The 26256-nt window shown below is 38.3% G+C and overlaps 1 protein-coding gene across 2 annotated transcripts in view; it reads right to left on the bottom strand.

Annotated features, from left to right (window-relative positions):
• PIK3C2G (phosphatidylinositol-4-phosphate 3-kinase catalytic subunit type 2 gamma) overlaps positions 1 to 26256 on the bottom strand; it is a 190691-nt gene that overhangs the window by 90211 nt on the left and 74224 nt on the right. For both annotated transcript variants that reach the window (XM_063155658.1, XM_063155659.1), the window contains 2 exons: positions 16328 to 16421; positions 15131 to 15225 (listed from right to left, as the gene is read on the bottom strand). In XM_063155658.1, coding sequence (XP_063011728.1) covers positions 15131 to 15225; positions 16328 to 16421 — 189 coding nt within the window. The remainder of the gene's footprint in view (positions 1 to 15130; positions 15226 to 16327; positions 16422 to 26256) is intronic.

The following is a 26256-nucleotide window of genomic DNA, read 5'->3' as shown; positions in this document are numbered from 1 at the left end:
CAGAAGAGCTGGAGGGCAGGCACAGTAGGAAAATGAGGCAGAGACTTACATGAAATTGGGTTGGCTTGCTCTGCAGAGGCTTGCTAAAATTAATCTCACTTCAGACACCTTGTTGCTCTTTCATTGCTGGGAGTTGACACCGAGTTTCATCTAGGTCTAAAAGTCCATCTCAGCTCTGCTGAGACATGTTCAGCCGTGGGACCAGATCTGAATAAACTTCAGAATAAAGTAAAATCCCTTTTAATGAACCCCTAAGCAAGATGATGTTGCTTCTTAAGCTTTTACCAAGGAAATCTCACATCAGCCTCTTCAGATCAAACTGAATTTTAACCTTGGGGTTAAAATCCATAGATTTTCATGACAGAAGAATTTAAGGCAGATGTAAGAATGAAAATCCATCCCGAATTTTACTTGATAGGTAACCTTGGCAAAATTATTCTATTTCTCTGCGCTTCTGTTTTCTTTGTCAAAAGAGGAGAGATTTATTTCTCACAGGCTCTCCACAGAATGCTGTGTTTGTTTCTAAGCTGCTCTTATGCCAGAGGTAAATGCCAGGGCAAATAGGTCTTTTTAATAACATTGCCACCTCCTTCCCATGTGGGAACCCATCGCACCAGCATCTTTCAATCACGGGAGAAAATAACAGCCCCAGGCAGATTTTTTTTTTTTTTTCTCATAAGAAAACAGAATTAAGATTCAGTTGTTGTGATAAAAAGTCCAGGTGTGGTTCCAAGATTCACAATCACATTTGTGGAAGTATTATTGCAGCAAGCAGATGTCATATTCCCATATGTCCTGAGTCAGGTAAAGAGTGGAGCAAGCTCTCCAGGGGCAGTCACAGCATTGGCGGAATAAATATAGATCAGCCAGCTGACACAGGATGCTCCTGGGACTTTGAAGCTCCCTGGCTCTGCTCTTGGCATCTTTCTCACCCCGAGTGCTGTCCTTGTGCTCAGTCCTTGTGAGGATGCAGCTGGACTGAGAAGCAGAGCTCTCATCTTTCCTCTCCTCTCCTGCCATATCCGTGCCCTGTGAACACCCCTCAATCAGCCACACTTCATCAAAAGGGGCACTCTGCTGACAGACCAGAAATCTGAGCATGCCAAAAATTAATATGGGTAAATGCCATGTTTTTCCTACCAGCAATACACATGGAGTGGCCGCCAGGGGTGAGCCAGGCAAATTATTGTTTAAATCACCTTTAAATTGCTAGTCTGAAAACTCTTAATAACAAAGCTGGGCAACAGCTGAAGACAGCATGTGTCAGCTTTGAATTGATGCAAAAAAGATTTAAAATGGAGCATCCATTGAATGAGGCTCCATTTCCATGACCAAGCAATATCTCCCTGAATGACACACACAACAAGGCACTGACAGGTCAGGAATATTTGCCACTGTGGCCACTTTGACAAACTGCCCTATCCACAAATGGGATCTGAGGGCTGTGTGAGCCACTCAAAAGTGACAAGTTTAATTAAATTAAAGTGCTTTTCCTGATAGAGATAATCACACCCAATGAATGACATTGTGGAGCAGCATTAGAAGGATAAATACTGACTTTTAATACCATACTCAATAAAGGAAATGCTACAGAAATGTCAAAATCTTGTTTACTGTGTGACCTTCCCCATGCCCAGTGCTCACAGGATAATTATTGCAAATGGCAGAGCCTTTTTTTCCCAGACAGAGCCCCACTTCCCTTGCTGAAGCACAACCAAGGCCTTCCTTGAGTTAAAAATGTATAATGCGTTACAACACTCATGGTGAGGGACTGTTCTTTCAGTTAATCCAAGCCAATGAATTTGACTGTGGAAATCCCTGCTCAGTCCTTTCTTCATTAGCCAAGATGGCAGCTGCCACACTACAGCTAATGAGCCTGATTAATTTCAAATCAGTAAATTAAATTTTTTTCCAGACATCAGATAATTTTGTACTAATCCAGACATTTATACCTATTTAATATCAGCTGACATAACATAATTTCTCATTTAACACTAATTGAAAACTACTGGTTTCTTATTCTAAAGAGCATTTGCTGTCACTTGTAACTTATGGCATTTTATAAAGCTATCTTTCAAATAATATCATCATTGAATGCTATGTTTTCTGCCTTCCTGCAGAAAGTTTATATGCAAGCATGTGGCTGGTGATGTGGGTAGAATGGAATAATTAGGTAATTTCTCTTAAAGGTATTCATTTTAACAACTTTTCTTCATGTTTTCCATTATATATTTGTAAAAGGACTGACTGAAACAAACGATAGAACTCTCAAACGAAACAAATGAAAGAACAAAAGGAAAAACTCTCCATTTAAGCAGTGTTGGACTCAACCCCTCTAGCATTTTTTTTTCTTTTAAATAATTTTGGATTTGTTCAGTTTGCCTTCAGGCTTGGTTCCTTCAGATGCTACAGAAGAAAGAGCACATCCCTATTTCTGTGCCTATTGTTATTGTAATATAAAAATTCCTGTCCTGTGGGTTTCACCATGACACTGACTCAGCTGAACACCACCTGTGTGGAACCCTACAGAAAGTTATTGGTGAAAGCCTCCACCAGGAGATGGCACCTACTACAAAACTGCTTTTTTTGGAAAACACTCAACATTCTCAATCCTCCCAAAGGTAAGTGTTGGATTGAGCCCTTTTCTGACCCAGAGATGGGGCAACTGAGAGCCGTTTTAAAAACTTTTATTCTATTTCAGCCTCTTGTGAAGGGTGAGACAATACAAATGTTATAATTCACACCATCACAATCAGAAACTACTTCTTAATTACAATATATTATAAGAGCTGCTTGGTTTATCAACTTTTGCCACACTATACTGTCAATGCCTTAAAGCCAATCACCCAAAATTACCCCTCGTGGGTCCTACCTACCACAATGCATCTTTCACAGTTCTACTTCTCCAAAGTATCCAGTCCATTTACAAAACCATCCTTTGAAACTTTTTTCCACCTCCATTTCTCTCTCAACAATGTCTGTCTTATTCCATGGCATTTCTAAGTCAGCATTTCTTATCTCAAGGTTTACATACAGATACATTCTATGTAAACTGTCAGGCTCTGAAAATTCTCTACAAATCCATTTCCCACAGGTAAAGCACCCTCACTAAGGAGTGTCCTGCTGGCTCCAGGACTGAAGGAATGAGTAAAGAAGCAAAGACAGTCCCAGGATTCCTTTGCAATGCACAGAAAGGCGTCACTGATGTCAGCAGGGACCTCTGCATGTCCCTGGTCTGGCCCCTGCTCTAATCAGGGCTAGCTCTGATATTGGATGGGGTGTTCAGAGGACTTGCCCTCGGCAGCAGACTGGGAGAGCTCCTGGGATGGCAGAGGGAACAGTGATGCATCTTGACCCTATGATGATGATGATGGGTTCCCAGAACAAGAGGAGTTTCAAAAGACATGACCCAGTGACAGGCAGGCGTGTCATTTGGCCAGGAACATGAATAAGAGTGCCAGAAGCTGCTTTCCTAAGTTCTGTCACTTTTCTGTTCCAAGTGTCACTCAGCTCTGTCCCATCAACCACAGAAACTGGAGGGCAATTTCTGGCAAGCACATCAAGCCAGGGCCCAGCTGTCACAGGAACAGCAAATATTTCAAAAATTCCTGTGATACAGATTAATTTTAGGGTAGGATCAAAGAATCCACATTACCCTTTACACTGACTAGACCATGTCTGGCACAAGCACCCTTGTGTATAAAATAGGAGATTGGGGGTTTGCCCATGGCCCTGCCTGGACAAAATTCTCTCATGAGTTTGCAGTACATAAAATGTGAGAGCTGCATCCTCTGAAGGAACAGCTGAATATTTACCACTCTTTGGCTCCTAGCCCTTCAAGTTCTCAGGGAAGTTATGTCAGACAAAGCTCTGTCAGCCTCAGGATTTGTGGGAAGCAATCAAGCAGGAGTCTCCAGGGGCTTTTCCAAAAGGACACTTGATGCCTGTCTGTTTTCTAGAATCAGTGATTTAGAGACTGAGAGAAAGCACAGAGAGATTACATTTCCAGGGACAAGGGTCCTTAAGGGAACATATAGCAATGTAGGAATCAAAATTACACTCTAGAGGAAGGGTAGAGTAGCCAGACATTTCCCAGGTTATACTTGGGAATAATGCTTTATTATGGAACTCATTCTAGATCTCCCAGGTCTCTTGGGACCTCATCTGAATCTAAACTTAACTGCTGGTAAAAAGTATTATTAGAACACAGCAGATCTATGCAATTTACAGTTGAACTTATGTCTGCTTTCCTCTTGCTTTTCTGCATCCTTCCTCCTATAAAAATATTTTGCTTGCTATCCTTTATTCCCTCAGTGATTACTCTTTGCTCCTTTGCCAGCCTATTTTAATTTTATTTATAAAACATATTTTCTGTCGCTTCAATCAGTGCCACACTTTGCTGCAAACACTGGGAATATTGTGGCAACTCCCTCCTTTCCTAAAACAGTGAACACTGCTCAGGCTTCTGTTCCTGGGAGAAGATTTGGGATCTCAAAGCAGAATAGACAGAGGTGTTTTCAGAGCAGGTGGAGGGAATTCCCAGCTTCAAGCCTTCCGCTGCCAGAATCATGCTACTTTGCACATTACATCCTCTACCCACTTCCATGGGAATCTAGATGAATCTTGGGAATGAAGTGGAAGGAGGCCTTGGGGGAACAGTAATTTTAATTTCACTGGATGACAGACTGTGAACAATTGCTTGGGGGAGGCTGAACATGAAAACTGAGCACTTATGTAAGGGGAAAAAAATATATTTTTTTAATCTACTTGGATATAAGCCTTTCTACACAAGCTAGAAAAATCAAGTGTAAGAAGCATAAAACAGGATTTTATGGAGAGATATGTTGAAGGTGGCTTTGCTTCTTTACACTGAAGTATTTAAGAGTCACCCTTTACATCCAAGGGTTTGAACTCTACAAACCACTTATTAGATAAGGAAGGAAATCTCATTTTGTGAAAGAGGGAAGGTGCTGGTTTGAAAGGATCATCCACCTGTGTATCTGCCAGTGTTTCTCTATTCGAGTAAACAATAACTTCTATTGTTATGCTATATTATTGTAATCCTTATACCACCTCTAATACTGCCAAAAGATAATGGTATTATTTCCACATCAACAGAACTCTCACCACTCTAGAGCTGTGCTGTGCTTGCACAGCTTGCCACCACTTTTGATCCAGCAAGCACTCAGCCAGAATGTTATTTTTCTACTGCCCACCAAGACCCAGCCCTTGTTACCTCTTTACCAGCTAAAAAAAGGATTTTTTGTCTTTAACGTGTGTTTTTCACAAAAAAAATTATATATTTGTACAACTTTCTAAAAGTTCAACAAACCATCAACTCCCAAAACCATCAACAATTAGTTCTTTTTATCAAACATGAAAAAAACCACCAACAGCCTCTCCTAAAACATCACTTCCATAATACAAAACCAAAACAATCGTGAACCCGAAAAAAACCTGAGTAGAAAAAAAGGAATGAATATGAACAAATTTGTATTCACCATTTAAAATTTTCAGTGGAGGTAATTTGTACTAGCTCTTGAAAGATAGACAAATGAAAAACAATAGCTACTCCAGCACTGAGGCTTTGATCAAATTTACAAACAAATAATTTCCCATATATATGCTGCCAGCAGTTTATGCCACTTAAAACCCACATGCTCCACTTCCTAACAGTTTTTTTTTAAAACTTCTTTGTAAAATTTTTTCCCTAACATAAGGTTTTCCCTCAAGTAAGAGCCAGCAGTGAACAGCAGCCAGGCAACACACTGCAGAGGTGAGATACCATTTTTGAAATGGTATTTCAAAAACTGCTATGCCTAAAAGATTGGTGTGTTTTCAAGCTAAGAAATAAGGCAACCAAAATGAACACCAAGAGAGGGAAAGAGAAACTTGAAAGAGAGAAACTTGAAATTACAAGTGGATGATGGATGGGGATGGCTGAATAGTTTTTTCAAGAGCTGAGGCATCACTGGGTGGCTTAAGGCCTTGTTGAAGACTGGATTGTTAATTCTGTTGGTAATAGTAAGTATTGCCCTGTATCTCCCTGGTCTGCTTGGATTTTTGCACCAGGCCCGACAAAAATCCTTGTCAGCTGTGTTTGTTGCTCAAATACAAAAAGGGGGAAGTATGGAGGGGCTTGACAGCTGGCCTGCAAGCAAACCTGAGTTAATAGAAGAAATAACAATTGATGATTTTTGAGTGTATCCATATTAAGGAAGAAGACAAGGCCATCAGCATGGAAAAAAATTAGAAAAGATAAATGAAAATTTTTGTAAGCTAGACTATGTGCATAAGTAGATGTGTATACGTGCCTTATTAAACTTCTGTAAAACTTTTGCCAGTTATATTGAGGCTAATTGATTTGCACCAGTGAATACAATAAGTTATTGTGATGCAGTTAATGACTTAAGATCACCCTTTGTTAAGACTATATAAGCTGGAGAACACGCAGAATAAAAACTTTTTCTTTTTAGACCCCGATCACGTGTGTGTATGTCACGTCCAACCTAACAGAGACAGAGACGTACCTGAAATAACAAACTTTGCGTTAGGGATTGTCTGAAAATGTGCACTGCCCCTCCTCTAAGCTGAGCTGGAAGCATGCTGGGGACTTGCCTTAGAATGGATGGATGGTTTATAGCAATGGACAGGGGAAGGCAAATTGTTCAAAAAACAGCTCAACGTGGCACTCGCTGGGTCACCACAGCCACAAGTCTCTGCTTTGCCATCTGCAGTGACAAGCAGAAGAATTAGGACCTTTTGACATGCCGTCTGAATGTTTCCATCTGAGCTCCATGTTTCTCTGAAAAGCTCTGATTTTTTGATGAACGTTTAAAAAAAAAGTCAGTGAAAAATTCCTTGCTGCTTTGCATTACTCTGTCAGCCACCCACCATTGATGCAATATTGTGATAACTTATCTCTGAATGCCTTTACACAGGAATAAAGGCCTTTTGGAGAAAAAATTCAGTTCTTGTAGCCTGATTTTATTTCTGAAACAAAAAATAATGTGCTGAACTTTACCAAACACCATCCTGTGTATTTGACAAACATCACAGAGAAAGCTAAAGGATAATTCAGCTGTCTTTTGACAGAGATCCCTATGGCTTGTATGACCCATTGGGAAGAATTTTACAGGTTTTAGATTTGGATGAAATGCTAACTCTTTTTAGATTTACTGGTCACTTTGTGTTTAATTCAAGGGTCCAACATCATCAGTTCCAACCAGGTGGACTCTCTGCTAAGAAAACACTGAAGAAGACAATGTGAGAAAATGGTCCCTTGAATAATTTTTTGTTTAGAAGGAGGTTATTACAACATCCCAACAGTGTTGTTCAAGCAAAAGAGCCAAAACCAACCCATCTGACAGCTCTTTCTGTCCTCTCTCAAATGGTTTTTGATTTGGTCACCATCCAAATGACATTCTGATTATAGACTAATATACCACTGAGTATGGGTGAGCATTCTGAAAGCAATTAACATCCAGGGAAAGATTTTCAAACAGCAAGGGCTTTATGAGTTTAATCCTGAAATATTCATCATCTGCAAACACCTAAAAATATTGAATTATAGTAATTCTGCACTGTTATCCTGACAAGACCTTTTATCAATCCTTCCTGTCTCCTTCCCTAAAATATTACCTTTTATTCTACTTTATTTATTTATTTATTTTAAAATGTGTTAATAATTATATTTGGGTTTACATTAGGGAATTCTTTCCTAAGAAAAATTACCCAAAACTGAGGAAAAAATTACAAAGTAATTTTCTGCTAAATCATGCCCTGATGCAACATATTCAACAATGTCTAATTCATGATTCTATTTCTTCTAATGTTTCAGTTATTTAGGCAAAGGTCCAAGGCCCAGTTTTCATGCTGGTGGAGAGTGATGACTAAACCTAGAAATATTAACCACAAAAAACACACAACTGACAGCAACATTAAGCCTACCAATAACTCATTACATTGCATGTCCTGTAACCACTTGAAGCCTCTCTGTTTATTCACATTTTTCCTTGAAGTTCTCACTGCCAGTGTTCAGAATTAGGAACGATTTACAAAACTCCAGCCTGTCAGACCCAGCTGTGACCAACAGCCTAACTATAAATGAGTACTGCAAACATATTAGTCCAAGGAAATCAGGGCCTGAACTGCATTTATTCAAGTCATGAGGCAAAAATTTTGTGTTACAAGAAAAATGGATTGAAAACAACGCTCTGAAGTATCTCAAGACAAGTTTTTTCAAAAATTGGTTCAAACAGCTACAGTTAAAACATGAAACTTGCTAAGCTGGAAAGAATAAAAGATCTATAACAGAGCAAGACTTATAAAATGTTTATATAATGTGATGCAATTTTGAAACATCTGCAGACTCATTTTGAGTACAGTAATTGCCATTTCTAGCAAAACAAAAGTTTCAAACAGAGGAAAGAAATGTAATTGTTTTCTTCCAAATATTCCCAAAATGTAAAGCTTGAAAGTGAAATCATGAAACGCAACTAAATTAAAATTTTTTTAGATACAACATCTAAAAAATTTGTGGTGAGGCATCGTCTCCCAGTATTTCACCTGAGCACTGAGAATCAGGAGCACCTGAGCTGCAGAAGCAGCATTTCACCAGTGAAACAGCACCAGCTGCTCAGCTGAGAGTCACAGGAGATTCCCTCCATGCTCTTCACTTTATAACAGGCTTTGTCTCTTCAAAATCATTAGAATTGGGGAAATTTGCATCATCCTTAAATTGCAGCTACTGTTATTTATGATTTGGACATCTCAGATCATTGAGGTTGGCCCTTCAGCATTGGCCTAGCCTAAAGAAAATTTTCATATAAAGAAACTACTTCTAGGATTAGATTCAGGCATCTTTTTCTAGTAGCTTTTCACAGTATACCAAAAAAAAAAAAAATCAAAATAATTCCACAAATTCATGACTGAAAATTACCCATGGGAAGTGACAAGGCTAGATGAACATTTTCTCAAAATTTTTCCTGACTTATTACTACTCAGGTTTACATCCCCAGATGTCCGTCTGGGACAAGCAAAGATGACATGAGGCATCCATCAGCAAAGATTTTGGCTCCCTGTCTTGCTTGTCAAAGAAGGAACAATAAAAGATTTTTTAATGGGAAAATAAGGAAGAAAGGAAGAGGTGAAAGCTGTGACACCTGCACTGAACCCTGCTCTGAGTCCCTCTGTGCCCACCCAGAGGAATCACTGCAGCCCATCACGAGAGCACCACAGGGCTCTGTGCAACCCCTCCTATAGCGCAGATCCAAGAGGCAAACCCATCCTTCATGTTCAGCTCCATTACTGCAGGGGTTGGGACAGATAGGACTTGAAGCTTGGTGGGGAGTTTTCTGGCACAGCTGAAAAACCAGATTTGTCAGCTCCAGAATTTTTAACTGCAAAAGGAGCCAAATGCAAAATAAATCAGACAAGCCGTGTGTGGAAAAACAATGTACTGAAAAACTTTTTCCTTAATGCTACCTTATAAATCATGAAGGAGCTAAAAGAATTAAAGCTTTTCAGAACTCTGTTCCCTTTTCCAGTTTATCTTTGCAGTTCTAAGTAGGCTCACTTGTGCACATACACAGTGGTGTGTGTTTTCATTACTGTAACTAATAACTGGTATTTACAGACTTTTTATGCTTCACTTGACAACGTTAATCCTTCTTGAATATGACTTTTGGCATGGAATTTCCTTTGTTCCAAAGGTGGGACACACACAGAGTTATCTCTGTGTTTAGTGACTTATTTAGTGCTGCTGAATATTTGCCTGCACCAATAAAATTAATGATGCTTCACTCCATGTTCACATTGATGCATGATCACTGGGTCCTCATCTCCTCCCTTTTATTTGGAAAAACATCCAGCTTTCCTCGATTTCTGGACATTCAGGAACACATTCACTCTACTAAGGATCATTAAAATAATTAAAAACAGACATACACAAAACTATGTTATTTATATGCTTTGTCAGTGACTCACCAGATTTTCTCATATTCACTAAATTACAAAAAGGCATAAGTTTGTGCTTTATTAATTTTTAAGCAGATTTCTTTTTTTAAAAAGCTGCAATTTTCAACAGTGTGGAAAAACTAACTCCCTCTTCATACTTTAAAAGTTAAAATGCCATACTTAGATTCTTTGTTAACCTTTCCTAGTCATGTTGTCAATTTGATTTTTTTTCATTATTTGGACTTTATTTTCATTTTCCTTTTTGTTAGAATTTTGAAAGTTTAAAATGAGGTCTTGCCCCTCAGTCATCTAGTCCTCCAGCTGGCACCTACATTTATCAATTCCAGCTGAGGTCAAAGCCAGTCCACTCCTCTGTCTTTAGACACAGCAAAAAGTGACCCTAAAATACTAAATACTTTTATGAAATACTGTTTTTTTTTCCTTAAGATCTAAAATGTGTTTAATTAAATGTAAGATATGGTTTTGTTGATTTATATCTACCATTTTCTCACAAAGTCAGTAACCACTAAAGGTCAAACCCAACAGTTGTTACTTCTTCACAACAACCTCTCTATTCCATTTGATATCATCTTTTTCTAAAACTGGAGTCTGAGAAAATGGAAAGTCTTTAAATTAGGAAACAAAATAATTATCTGTCTGTTGTACAAGGCAATAACCCAAGGCCCACACAGCTAATAATGAAGCACTCAGCACAGAAGTTGGCTGAATCATTATCTCACACAAATAATGCTCTAATGGTGTTATTTACTAGACCTGTAAGTAACTAAAGAACAAAAAAAGGTCTCCAAATGATTGGTGTTACATAAACAAGAAAGAATTATGATTTCAGAACTAGAATCCCAAGGTGTGATCTATGGCTGAGGTTCTCTGCAGTCCAAAACATAATGATCACATCAAGTTCTCTGAATTCCAACGAAATTCACAATCACCACTAAGGGGAATCAAAAATATCCTTGGACTGGCTATTCCTACACAGGTTCAAAGTTACACGTTATAATTTTTTTTTTTAATTCTGCTCAGTAAAAAAGACCAAATTAATGCAAAAACAAGAACAGGCATCTTTTGTGTTGACGTTCATGTCATTTTAATGGGCTGGGGTTTTCAGCCTGCTCTGCACAGCTATTTGGGAAGTTCATTTCATAATTAGCACTTGATAACTTCTGACTGTCAGAGAAGGATATGATAATGCAGGAAGAAAAAGATCTGGAGGATGGTCATCTGTTTAATGTTCAGATAATTAAGAGTGTTGGACAAATGAGTATCTGCTTGATTTATTCCTTCTTTCAAACACTTTAAGTAAATTATGATTAACATAGACCAGTTCTGACAGTTAAAAATATATTTCCTTTCAGAAAATATGAGGCAATTGTTTCAGTGCTGGAGTTCTGAATGAAACAGTGGTAATGATTTTGGAGAAGAAGGTATTGAGGTACAAACCTCCCAAGAGCAGAAAATGTAACTGGGGTATTTTTAAACTTTTATACATTGCTGTTCTTTTTGTTTCTTATAGTTCTTTTTCTGTATATATAGAAAAAAAATATGTTCTGGCCATGAAATCAATAGTCTGATTCACATTGTTTCCAGTGAGCTGAATTCCACCAAGTTCCTTTTTAATCTCACATTCTTATTTTTCTACAAGATGTGGACTTGGAAAAGACAGAAGACTACTCCCTTTTCTCCTGTCATTCAACCTGCAGTTCAGAAATGCCAAAAACTGAGAAAGTTCTCCAAAGTGACTTAGAGGGCAAGCTACAAAAGAACATTTTGTCTTCAGCAAGGTTTTCACCTGACTTTTTCCTTTCCTTGAGCTAAGCAAACCAGATTATTGGAATTTACAAACACTCCCACTCTTGCACGACGATGGTGCTGCTCCCCAGCACCACCTTCAAGCAGCTGCCACAGATCCTGGAGGACATTTCCCCCTGTTATTCAATCTTCCTGTGGAAGGCAACCATCTGTGAAGCATTCTCCTGGCCACCTGCTGCCCCAGCCAGCTGTTCTGGCTGCACGCTGCAGCTGCCACCTGTGACAGCAGCTAAAAGCCAAAAACACTCAAGCAAGAGGGAAACCAACTGGCAGGAAGCCAGGTGGATTAAAGCTCCAGCACAAAAGCCGACAAAAACCCACCTGTGTGTGAAACATCAAGTAGTAAAGAGAAAAGCACTGGCTTTCAGTGAGCAGAAGGGCCCAAAAGGGCTCAGCAGGTTTCTTTCCCCTCAAGCAACTTTTTGTGCTTTTCTAGGAACAGTAAAAAAATAACTTGACACCAAGGCTCCAGGGAACGGGGAAACTTGCTCCAGCCTTCTTGCCTGCCAGGAGCTCTGGAAGGTATTGGGATAATTCTCCATGTCTCATGGACATTGGGAAGTCCTGAAATAAGACTAAAATGGGATTTAAGTGGTACACTGCTCCTGTGCAGGCACAGTATTCATGGGCAAATTTTAGCCTCCTTGGGAGGGCATTCAGAAAGCACTAATGAGGAGGTAAAACACTGATGGATTCAATGGCCCAGATTCCTCAAGAATTTAGAGAATAGAAAAGACACAAATTATAAGAGAAAACCCAACCATTCAAACAGGGTGTAAGATCCTTCTCAATAGCAGAATTAATGGAATAAATCTGCAACAGATACAAGCAAAGAACAGACTGAAACTATCCTGACTGACAACAGCTGAAAATGTCCCAAGAATGAAAATTCTCTCTGTTCTGTCCACCTTTGCCAGTTACTGCCCCATAATTTTTAAATAAACTTCAGACAAACTTATCACTGCTTGATGAGGAAATTAACAATTTGTTATCCAACATTAATATTAAAAAAGTGATGAGATGGTACACCGTTGTTGGGTAGCTGCTTATCTCTGACCTGCAGGGAAATTGAGTCAATTTGAAATAATTGACATCTTATTATAAATAGTATTTGTCATTAAAATAAGTTATAGTGTCCACAGTCACCACCTTTTCTAGCAATTTCTAAATTACAGTATTATTGTAAAACACGGAAGTTCAAATCAGTTGAATTTTCCCTGTGGCTCTGAAACCACTTCAGCAGTTTTCTATATTGCATTAGGCTTCTTTTACAAGTTTTATTTTGGTCAGGTACAATGTGCACATTGTTATATTATTTAACAGTATTTGTATTGTAATGACAATCATTACAATTAAAATAAACAAAAAATTTGTTATTGTAGTGGATTTTTTTTACCAATCCTTGTTTCTTGATAGGTAATTTGGTAATGAAACAGAACATGACACTTGAGAATAAAATTTAACCTAATCACATTTCTTAAAAGAAGTTATCTGAGTATACATGCACACATGTTCTCCCCACATTATTAAATCATTGAACTTCTTTAAAAGTCTCTTTACAAATAAGTGGAAGAAAACCTCTACTCTCCCTTTTTTTTATAATGACTGAAATTCAATTTGTGAAGGAAATACTTTATTAATTATTTAAGACTTTATTAATAAAAGCTACAAAAATAATGGTAAACTTTGTAAGTAGAAGTTATGGGTTGGGAAACTCTTTTAAAACACAGGAGCAGGAATATGAGTCATTACATAAATTTGAATGTTTGGTAGAAAACAGTTTACTACTGAAGAACAGGGTGGAGCAGAGTAACCAAAAAAACCCGAAAGTGTAGATGGTGAATACAAGCACCAAATTTTAAGAGCCACATGTAAATTCTCAGTTTAGCTTGAAACATATGAACTAAACACCTAAATAAGAGGTACCCCAGCATGAACAGAGCTACTACCAGCTGAAAGGCAGAGAACACAGTGAGAAATAACCTACCTGATGTGGATGTAGTTACTCTATACATAAAGCTGTGTATAAAATAAATTTATTTCACCACTTTACATTGCAGTGTGCTAGATAAACATATATATTCAGGATGGAATAACTGCTCTGTATTACCCAAGGTTATAATATTAGACAGTTTGGGCAAAATTTGGGGAAAAATAGGGAATTGCACTGGGAAGTAAAGAGGAAGAAGACTGCAGTCATTTTTCTTCTGAGAAGAAGAGAGGAGTTAAAGAAAACACAGGCAAACTAATGACATTCCCCTGTCCACTGAACCCTAGATATAATTTCTAATTTTACAAGAAAACTACCAGCACTGAGGGCATGTTTAATACTCCAGACTGGATATTTTATATTCAGTATGAATACGTTTGATATTAGTAAAAATTGTCTCAGGCATATTTCAGGCACTGTCGAAAAATGGCTGGCTAAATGTGGTTCCTCTTTATTTGAAAGATATGCTCATTAAGCACATTATCCTACCCATTTCAATAAAACAAACACATTAATAATTCTGTTTTATCCCCACTAACACTTCCAGAGACCATGCAGGTATGAAAGTATTATTTATGCTCTTCCCAACCCCACAGTTCATCAACTAAATTAATACATTTCAAATTGTTTTCTTTCCTTTGCAGGGAGGAAAGCTTTGGTTAAAGGGATCTGAACCAGTTGAACTGTAAATGAAAGCTCAGTTCATCCATCATTACTAAAGATGGGGGGGAAAAAAAAGAAAACACACAAGAGTTTGATTTTCAGATCACAGGGCAGATGTTGAGCCATCAAAAACCACATTCATTCTCAGAGAGCCTTGAGGTAACAGCACAGCAAACAGAATAATTCAATAATACAATAAGAGGACCCCTTATGTTGGAGGTAGGGGGTGAATGGCAATTTCTGCCAGGCCTGGTACATCTGCACAATCATGAAAAGGAACTGTTGGAAACTCCATCATGAGTCAGACTGATATAAAAATGGCTAAGACATACATTTTGACTCACATGACAACTTCAGGAGAGGTCAGGGAAATCACAAAAGCAGCTAGCCTCATTTGAAAATGAACTAATTGCAAATTTTGGGGAAGGCTACTTTTGGCTCAAACAAAGAAAATGCTGAAAAACCAAATGGCAGAACTTCCCCCTCTTCCTCCTGCCCAGGGCCAGGATGAAGGCAGAGATAACTGAGTCTTTTTTACAAGTTTCCCACACCCAGTGCTGAGAGGAAAGGAGCAAAACTTAGCTTTTCTGTTGATTTTAAACCAAAAGAGGGTTTATCACCAATGGACTCAAGGACAAATTTCATCATGACAGAAAATGACTGTAATGGCAAAAATGACTGTAATGGTCTTACCAGTAAAGCTGATGGGCTACTTGGATGCTCTGAAGAGAACGACTCAGCAGGAGCTTCACCAGAGGGCTTTCAAGACTCCACTCAAACTTGAGCACCTTAACAGAAAAAATTATAATAAAAATCAATTCTGTGCTGGCTTTGGTGTCTTCCCTTTATAACAGAAAGCATCCTGTGCTTAGTTTGAACAAAGCAAGCAATGGAGAGCTTGCTCTGGCAATGCAATGACCAGAGAAACTTCAGTTCCCAAGGATCTACTACCAGCTGTAAGACAGACAGAAACCACCCTGGTTCTGTGTTAATATCCATATAAATATGCAGCTTGTCTCCCCCCACTTAAAGCTATCACTTATATATTTAATTTTTTTATCTGATTATCTGGTTTGGAAAATAAACTTATTTTAGAACAGAAGCTGAGGAAGGTGAAAGGTCACAGCAGCTTGTGAATGCTGTAAAGCTGTGAAGGTTCTGCTGCCTCTCAGTAGTGGATTACATGAATAAATTCATAAATGCACAAAGAGATATCTATCTAGATAAGCAGATATCACAAACACAGAAAGAACCCCTGAGAAACTCTGCAGAGTGGATAGAAGGTCATCCATGTGCAGAGTGTTACCAAGTGAGGGGATAAAGCTCCCAAAAGCTCCTGCTCAGCCCTAACCCAGGACCTATTCAATCACCAAGTGTTTTGGAAGCAGTGATGCCATAACTTGTAAAACATTAATTTCCAGTGAAATGCAGTGTACATCTCTAAAGAGACAATTGCACACCAAATGCCCACTCCACTCTGTGTTGACAGTGGTTTGCTCAGTTTACGTGGTATTAAAATCCCAGTGATTAAAAACTCAGATATTAAAAATGTTGCAGCAACAGCATTTCCTTCCTTGACTGCAATGAAGCCCTGTCACCTGAACAGAATTTCTCTTGTTCAGATGCACTTTTTACTTTCCTTTGTTACTTGAAAATACCTTCATGTGCTATCTGTAAAAGCCCAGTCAGAATGCCAAAACAATTCCATGCTCCAAAGCTGGAAACAGTCTTTCCCTCAGCTCTGTTTTTAACCACTCATTGCATCAGTGGCATTGACAAGACTTATTTGTTCCCGTTACAATGTCTTAACCAACCTGAAAGCATCAAAAATATTTAATGAAATTATTGATCTGGACTGAAGGCTTCCCTGGCTATCAATTCCTTCCTTACCTGAACCAGCTGTGGGAGGTATTCTAACAATTCATCATTTGACACATTTTCTATTTGTTGAACCGCTGCCCTGCGAATATCTTGATCTGGAAAACTAGAGAAAAAACAAATAGGCATCATTAAGAGGTACCAGAGCACTGCAACTCTCCTGAGCTCTCACTGATATAAAATGTTAGAAAACCTGATTTTCTCTCAAAATGGAACAGGAAAAAAAAAAAATCATTAAATTTGCTTTATTGTAACAAGAAACATAGGACAGATGACTTAATTGGATTGACTGTTACAGTGTCACACAGGGGAAAAAAAACCCCAACAGCTGATCTTCAAATAACTTTTTGAATTTGAAATAGCACGTATTGTAATTTCCCAAAATATAAAGCAAATTACAGATCTCTTGCTGTTCTTTCTTACCTGAAATAGGAAATTTCTGAGCCATGTGAACTTTCAATAGTCACTTGAAGACTTCATTTGTTCTGAGCAACAATACAAAAGCTTTAAATTTCCCATACAAAAGAATTCATTTCAGATAATTTATTCCCAAATCAGCTCTTCTGTTTTCTGTCATAACACAATCAAAAATACTTTTTAAACAAAAGCAATTTTAAGTTGAAAACATGGGCTGGGTATTTGTAGGATTTTATTATGTGAAATTTGGTAAAAAATTAACACCTTCCTGAGAAAGGCTCCAAGTCAGTGAAACACATTTCTGATGAGAAAATGTTTGAGAACTCAGCATAAGCCACATTCTCAACTAATTCTGGCTGAAACCAGGGTGGCTGTAGCCTGGTATAGATTTTGTGATGGAGCTCTCATCATAAAATTGATGAAAGAGGAAAACACAGTGTGGCAGCAGTGATAATGCAGAAAAAGAAGGCTGGATAATATAGATGGTAAAAACATTTTACTTTGAAAGAGAATGAAATTTTGATGTAACCTGATTGATCGAAACTGACTCTTAACAGAACATTTTCTCTCTTCTAGGAGAAAAGGATAGAAAGTATACAGTGTCTCTTTTAATATTTGAAAGCCAAAAGATAATATTTTAAGGCCTTATTTTGAAAATATAAAAGTAATTTCTACCTTTTCACGTTTTGCAATTGTGACATTAATCATTAAAGTCTGGGCTCCATGATCTCAGGAGTCTTTTCCAACCTCAATGATTCTATAATTTTGTACACAGGGAATTTCACATCCACAGGAGTCACCTAGATTGGCTCAAATTTGGCTGATTTGCTGTGGTTCTGCTTTAACAAGGAAAGGAAAGATGTGCTCCTCCATGTTTGTCTGCTACATGGTGCCACCCTTTTTTGTGTTCCAGTACCTGCCTGTTGGCCATTGCCATCCAAAGACTATTTCCTGTCTTCTGAAGCAAACTGGAAATTTGTTCCTAGAGACCTTTCAGTTACCAGGGGTGCAAGAAGGGTCAGCTCTGCCCAAGGGGCAGAAATGCCCTCAAACAGCACCACAGTGAACTGGACACTGCTCAGGAGAGTTGGTGGGCATTGATCCAGTTCCCTGAGGGTGAGCACCTGCCCCACAAAAGGCAGAGAATCCCTACCCTATGAACTGATGTGGCCTTTAGGCTCCTGGGAGAGATCTCTGATTTGGCAGTGTAGGCACACAAAAAAAAAAAAAAAAGAAAAAATGATGACTAAAGGACAAGGGTTATCCTCTCAATGCACCCTGAGGAACGTCCTTTGAAATCAGACCCTTCACGCGTGGCAGGAGGTGTCACCGGCCAACAGTGTCACTGCTTCAAGGGCTCAGCACAAAACCACACTGCTCTCTGCCCACCTTCCCACCCAGCACCTTTTGCCAATAACACAGAAATAAAACCTGAAGTGAAACAGAGGAGGCAGTACCACATTTGCAGCAATGACTGCTTGCTGATATCAAGATAAGAAGAGAAGAAATTGTAAAGCTTTGTGCTCGGCAGTATAATGGCACCTGCTGCTTGAATCTTGAGCTTCTAAGTTCAATAAAAGCAGCTGAAGCAAAACAGTGTGTACACTGTGATCAGAGAATTAACTAGAGGCCAGCTAATAAAAATGGTGATGTTTTGATTAGAAAAAAAAATCAACACGTGGAAAGTTGGACTAAAAAAAATTATTTTCAACCATTTACACTTTTCAACCATTTACACAACTTGCAATAATTTCCAATACCCTTAAGCAATTTGACTCAGGTCTGGTTTTACTATTTTGTTTGTCTGTTACGGCACATATTTAATGATGTTTCTAATATCGTTTATAATTCTTTGTATAATGCCGAGAGGGCCTTGATGGGGAGAGGAGGAATGTATCATAAATAAATTATCATCCTAGGCCCAAATTAGATCTTTGCAAGGCTTATTTTTATAACTTATTTATTCTAGACAACCTATTAGGAATGAGAAGTTGTTACTTTAATATTCACATAGCTATTTAGAACAAAACATATTTGAAGGAGGCCTATATATTAAACAAAATAATCCCTTCCATATCATCCTATTTTCTAATTATGCAATTGCTCCAAAGGCTTGTGTGCCAAGCATGGGCAGATAATATGGAAATGAGTCTTTCCCTTCCCCTTCTTGCCTAGTTCAACAGGCTACTGAACAGTGAAATACACTCTACACAGGCACAAGGCCAGGCAGAAAAATGTTTTTACTTAGTTACAGCTTGTCCTTATCAACAGCCAAGATCTCAACTCATGCAATGCTATGAGGACACCAACTCCTAATTTTTTTTTCAAGCTAGACAAAGAACAAGAAAGCTATTTTAATCCAAATTTCCAGAAAATTCAGCAGCTAACATTTGATTTATTTAGAATTTATCTGATGTAAATCAAAACCAGGGCTATGTCTAAGTTACCAGAAGCAGTGCCAGGAGATGTGATCAGGGCACGACAGGCATTGCAGTGAAATACCTGCAGGGTGGTTTGCTTCAGGAAACATGGCTCTTGTCATTCTTTTTCAATGAGATTTTGGTAATCTGTTGGGTTTGGTGACTAAACTGTTTTCCTCAGCTTGTAAATCTTGAGGTCAGCCTCAGGCTTAGTTCAGTCTTTTGAACAGAATGGACAATTAGCCTATTTTTTTAACTACCTGACAATTTGTTAATCCCTAGATGCAATGTCCATTGCTTTTTCTGGATTTCAGTGCTGTTCAGGGCCACAGGTACAAGTGCAATATTGAATTTGTATTTAAATATTGTACACAGGCAAAATATTTAATTCTATTTGTTTTCCCCCTTACATTTGTATTTGAGCAAACATTTAACAGCCTCAGAAACATTGGAGTTACAGGAAACTCTAATGAACTCCACTAGTACTACATGATGCTATGCTATTCACACTTGCATACACCAGTTTATTTGCTAGAAGCCAATAAAAGGGGATGGTTTAGAAGCAAATCTGAATTTAAAAAATCCTTTCACATGCCCGGAAACTGTGCCATCTTGTAGTCTGGTACTTCATTAGGGCTGGAAGGGTTTTTTTCCAGTGAATAATCTTGCAAATGTTTCAGTTGCATCAAATCTGATTTTAGTAATCCATAAATTAGACTTGATTAGAGGACAAAATTAATTGGTTTTTTGACTCTAACTCAATGCAAGAAAAATCACTTCAGGCCTAAGAAAAAGAGCTTTATATTTTGGATATTAGATGGGAGCTGATTTCCAGGGCTTGCTGCAATGAACATGTAATTATTTATTTACAGATGTAGAAAACTCTGAAAGCAAAGAAGTGAGACAACAAATTCAATATTCCAGTCTTTAAGGGGACATTCCTCAGAAATAGAAGCTCATCTTTAGCACAGTCTGTCTACATCAGATCAATTTTTAGAAGAATTTGAAGTGACAATTCCTGATGTGGCTTCAGAGAGGCATGACCTTCAAGGACTCCTCTTCCTAACTACTTTATGGTTGTCACCAAAATATCTGGGAATTTAGCTAAAAAAACTTAGTTTAAAATGAAATCTTTTCACAATGCTTGTAAGATGCTCTTATTGCATAGTTTCAAAATAGTAACTGTCATCCAGGTTTAGGTTTCCACTCACTTATAGTTGTTTCTTTTGTTTTTTTCCCCTCAAGAAGCAACTTATTGGTCAATAAATACTTCACTGAATAGAACCACAGTGTTGTGGTTCTGGTCTCTGTGACTAGAACCCAAGTGTTCCCAAATTTATTTGCCTGGCTGCGTTGTAATATTTTGCAGCTTTCTTCTTTTGGCCAATTTAACTGTTCTCTCTTAAAGCAATGAGTACTCCACAACAGAGATCATGGCCTCTTACATATTTGTTCCAGGTTTACACACATCAGAAACATCACAGGCTCTATCAAAAAATAAATAATATGTAAATTATAGTTGTTGAGTTTAGTCCTCAGCTACAGGTCACACTGTGCAGGACTTCAAACATCCCCTTTCCAGACTGTCTCACAATTTGGATTTTCCATAAGTTAGGAAATTGTTTTTCTCTCATTAAGCACTCATCTGCCTAAACTCAACACCTTTTTTGCAGTTTTGTTCTCTGCATGATACCAGTGATTGACAGCCACTTGTTTTTTAACTTCTAAGTAGATTATTAGATCTCCCTTGAGACTTTAAGATGTTTTTGTGACAGTTGAATTTTGAGCTGGGTGAGCATAGATTACAATTTGCTTTAGAAATAAGGAAAACTTTCAGTCTTTGATTCTTTTCATACAGATAGCCAGTCAGGGGTTATTTGTCTAGCTGTACCTTTCAGCTAAATCAGATTCAAACAGAAAACTAAGTACTGCTGAGGAGTCCTGTGGATCTGTGAAATTCTCTTGAGATTTTAGCATGTGCCAGTGGTGAGCTGACTGTAAATGAGAAATAGATGTACATTTCATTTTTAACAGTTTTACTATTCTAATTTTATTGTGCTGCCTCAAATAGCCCTGTGCTGGAATACATGTGTCAGGTAAGTGAAACTGCTCAGTTCTCTACATTTTCTGGCACATGATGATCTCTGAAGAGAACAATGTAGCCTTTCATAGGTCTTTTTTAAGGTAGAGGCTCATATCATTCCACTTATCTCTGCATTTCCCTTCACATTTTCAGTTCTGTTGCATTTTCAAAATAGAAAAACTTCAGTCCATGAAACAAGGGCAGAAACAAGGGAAGCTGAACTAGCAAACCTGTTGGAATGAGGATTCCAACAGAAAACAAAAAACCCTTGGAGCAGTAAAGAATATCATAATAATAACAGACAGAGAAGTTTTGTGAAGCAGTTTAAGTATTTTAAAAACACTTAGACAGGAAGAGGGAAGAAACTACTAGAATAATGATTAAGGTGTGTAGTTATAGCTTACAGATAAGGTAAGCAGGACTTTCTGTTTGTGATTCTTTCACTCTTTTGAGGACTTCTAAATGAAACACCGTGAGAGTGCATGAAGGTTAGAAAAAGTAAGGACTAAAGGAAAGTACAGAAGGATAACAAATACCATCAATAAAAAGGACACTGCATTTTCTTTCCTTTCTTTTTTTTTTTTTTTGTTAAAGAGAAAATTCACTCTTCATTCTGAGAGGTCACATGAACTATTCCCAACACCACTCATTGCAAAGGTCACGGTCATATTCACTCATTTTGCTTTGGCTGACTGATTGGCAGATAGATCTGTGAATTTACTCACAGAAAAAATACTTTCAGTGATGCTCACAGAGATTTTCTACAAGAAATTCTGAGTGAAACAACTAAGAATAAGTTTAAGATGTCATGGAGACCATATGGTGAACCATATCCTAGGACAAGAGTAGGAAGAAATTAAGAAAAAAAAGGTTCCATTTGAAACCTGTATGATCTAGAAGCTTCTTCCCACCCTAGAGACAAACTTCTCTGTTACATTAAAACTGAAGATTAAACCATGGAAAACATGATTATTTAGATTAAGCTTCCTGACTAGAGTGCACATTTATGCATAGAAAACATGCAATATTCTACATAGCTATTTGTCCTACTACAGCATTCTGCTGCAATACTCTCATATTTATTGCCAAGAACGCTAAAAATGGTTAAAAGAAGTTAAAAAAAGAATGAATTCATCACGTGCCACTGCTTAAAAAGAAGCATGCATCACCATCTAAGTTTGCATCACTCAATTTCATGTATATTAAGAATAAGCAGTTTTAAAGCTTTATCAGTAACATGTTCTGTACATCAAAGTATCAAATTAATTGTGGAGTGTTGCTTTGTTCTTATCTTATTTCTTTGCCTAAGCCTGTGTTTGCTCTCCATGTTGATGCATAACTACAACCAAGGAACAAGATGAAAACAGGCAAGGTATGCTCTACTGCTATCTAGTTTATAAATACTCTGCTGCATTTATAAATACTCCATCGTGAGCTCCAAGGGAACATTTTAAATTCTCCTTTTATTGAAACAATGACAATCTGATTCAAATATTCTAAATCTGTTTGGCTTCCAAAGGTGCAACAACAAAATTTTTTCTTCAAGGTATCACATTTTATTTTAATTATTGGTGTAGATATCTGAACCTCTGAAATGCCTTAGCACTCTGCTACATAAATCAAGAATAATACTGCGACAGTCACAGGCTGGGGGATACTATAACCAAAACTGTGTCTGACACTGATTTGGCACATGGTTTTAAAGGAATGCCCTTTCCTGTGCAGTTGTCCTGACAGAACTAGAATTCAACAAGATGTTTCCAGGAAAATTTTTAAGCCTAACAGGGAGGTTGCATCTTCACCTCCACAAGCTACTTGAAAAAGTTCTCTCTGCAAAATGGTTGCAGCCATGCACTATGCTGGAAAAAAGACTTACATTCCATGGCTGTTTCCTCATTCTAGCTCAATTTCCTCATTCCCAGCCATGACACCTCACAGGGCTGCAAATGTACTCCAAACGGGCCAGGAAAAAAAAAACCTGAAAAAGACATTTGCTGGTTTGATTAATGAATGTGCTTGGAATTTGCAGTAATTTGAATAGCAAGATAACCTGACTAAAAATTCTCAACTGTGGCTGTTCTAAACATACACAAAACATTGGTCTGCTAGCATACATCATAAATGGTGGCATTGCTAACCCTGCCCTTGGTTTCTTTCTGTCATCAAGGAAGTTCTCTGAGTAAAGGAGAGCACTGGTGTTATTTCCCTGGATACAGCTGTAGAAAGCTCTAAGTCACTAAAGCTTGGCTTTTTACCCAACTCAATAAGTGAAATCAACAGCAAAATGCACAGGGCACCAAGAAGCTGCCCTGAGTGGGAGGGACCATCTCTATAACTTCTGCCTTAGGGATAATTTCATATTTTAGGCAGCAGCTTATAACCATCCTTCCCTGAAATTAGAGGTAAGAGTGTAAAATCTTTTTTCTCCACTTCCCCCTCCCATCCTCTCCATCGCATCTTTATTGATTAAAGGAACGTTAATGGTTTTTTAAATTCCTTTTTCTAAGCATAGGCTTCTGGGGCTGTAAGAAACAATGCACTTGCTCTGAGTACTGGATTCAAGGTTGCAACTGAATTTATCTGTGAAATGTACCGTGATTGTGTTTTCCATTTATGAAAGTTCTTCCTTTCCACTGCATAAATGAGCATGTTATCATTTGCCTGCCTTGAGGGCTGCCTGCAAAGGGGATGAGCATAAGCAAGAGAGACATACTCAAAGAACAAGAAACAAGAACAAGAAAATTAAAGGGTATGTTTAACTGTGAGATGATCAAAACAACTTAGAAATTTTAGAGAGTTGCAAAGAGCTTTCCAGTTCAGATTCCTGATAAGGGGGCTTGATCTGCTGGGCTCTGATACCCCTCCCTAAGCTCTGTGATGCTGCCTTCTATGCTAGGAAGCATCTCCAATGGTTTTAATTTCTCTGTCCTGATGACAGAGGGTGTCTGATGGGTGTTTGAGTTTAATCAGCTGCTTTTTTTGCTCTGAAAAGAAGGATAATTTAGGGTTCCCAAGCCAAGGCTTGCAGAAGTGATAGTGATTCTGAGAAACCTTTCTAAAGAGCGAGCACATGCCTGCAGCACAGGTTCAGGTTCTCCTAAAGACACTGCAAACTGAAGTTCCACCAAAGAAAGCATCCAGAATCTGGAGTGACTGGCAACTCTTGGTCTCTTTTATGGTATTGATAAATCGTGGTGCACAGAAATAATACAGCACAGAGCTGAGCTGCAGATCTTGATTTAGGATTGTAAACTGAGTATTTATGCAGAACCAATTTTACCTTGGAAAAAATCATGGAAGAAAAATGCAAGAGGGCTCTTGCAACAACAACAACAACAAAAATCTGTCTGAGGAAGTCTCTGAGCTGCAGAACACTGAAAGCTGGGAGAGTAGCAGTGTCACTGTGTTTGGCCCATTTTCACTGTGTTCCCTGGGTAGCTGCAGTTGGTCACCACTGCAGAGAGGATGCACTACACTGACTTTGGGGCTGATTTAGTGCAGTTGCTCCTGCCAGAAACACTTGTATACAAAGATCAGCTCTAATTCACTTTCCTTACCCGTGGTTTGATAGTGATGGTAACACAAGCCCTTAAAATAGACATGAATATATGGAGAGAATGTATTTTATATTCAGCTCATGTTTTATATGAACTTGGATCTTTCAGCCGTGTCTTAGCAATCACAAGAAATCAGAGAGCTGTTTCCTGGATGATAGAAGTGAGGAACTGAGTTGATGAGTTGTCAATGCCAAACATAAAACGGGATAGACTTGAATGAATGTTCAAAACCAGCTCAGTTAAAGAGCCTGTGATCCAAAGTCAGAGAGGGTAAGGGGGAAGGAAGGTTGGACCCTAGCCAGTGTTACTGTACTTTTCTCAAAATGATAGAAAACTGAGACATAGAGAACTGAGAGAAGAAACCTCAGAAATGCATTTATATGGAAAGTACTCCTCTCCTTCAACCCACTCTCTCAATTTGCATGTATCCAAGTGTCTCAGCAGTTCAATCAGTGACCCAGACAGTTCTGAAACGAGGCAGCTTTAAGGAAATGTAATCTCTGTGTTTCTGAAGGTTAGCTTCCCAGCTGTTCGTGCACCAACAAGATATTGTGGATATAAGAAGGACAGAGTTTTTTCCTAAGAGGATTTGTTCTGTGATGCATAGCTTCTTTCTGCGGTACTACCATGAAGCAAAAAAACTGGATTGATATTATCTTCTGTGAGAAACTAAAGGGACAAGGCAACTCAGATCCTGATCAGGAGAGAAGTCCTTGTTCTTTGGCACAGCTGCAGGTGCCAGCCACTCCCCATGGTGGCACAAGAGAGACAAAGTGGTGACATCTCCCCCTCCTTGCCATGCCAGCATCTTTGTGTAGCCAGAAAGAGCAATGGGTACGCTGCAGCTGATTCATACTGAGAAGCTGGGGTTCATAATATTAAATATTCTCTGGAGCACCTGAAAGGGCTGATATTCTGCACCACACCCTTGTGCAGAGCTGCATCTTCAAAGAGCAATCAAGATCTTCACTTGTAGAAATGCCACCCAGACACAGAAACAACATGGGGCAAAAGGGCTGATCTAAAAGCCTGGCATGCTCTGACAAACCCTATGAAATTCTCTTTCTACTCTGGAGTCTGGAACACAACACACTGCCCATATTCTCCTTTCTACATGGATCTTTCATAAATTAGAATTGGATCTTAATAATGATAAATAACAATATTATGCTCCAGAATCTGATCTGTCAGGATCTTTGCTTCCACCATTCCCACTACAAATAAAAAAGACATGTATGCAACATGTGAAAGTACTAGTAGTTCAGATATAAATCTGGGATACAAACATTAGGAAATTGCATCCAGAGAAAATAATCACTTTTAGATTATTAAATGTCTATTTTTAATAATCTGGCAGTAAGTGTACCAAGTCACAGTATATTTCCCAAGTAATGCTTTAGAGGAGGTTTATTTTTTTCCCAAAGGTAGAGCATGAAACTGAGATTGCAAAACTGATGCAGCTTG

This window comes from Melospiza melodia, chromosome 4 (assembly GCF_035770615.1).
Source record: "Melospiza melodia melodia isolate bMelMel2 chromosome 4, bMelMel2.pri, whole genome shotgun sequence".
Classification (NCBI taxonomy): domain Eukaryota; kingdom Metazoa; phylum Chordata; class Aves; order Passeriformes; family Passerellidae; genus Melospiza; species Melospiza melodia.
The sequence above is the reverse complement of the archived record's forward strand: the minus strand, read 5'-3'. Positions and strand labels throughout refer to the sequence as shown.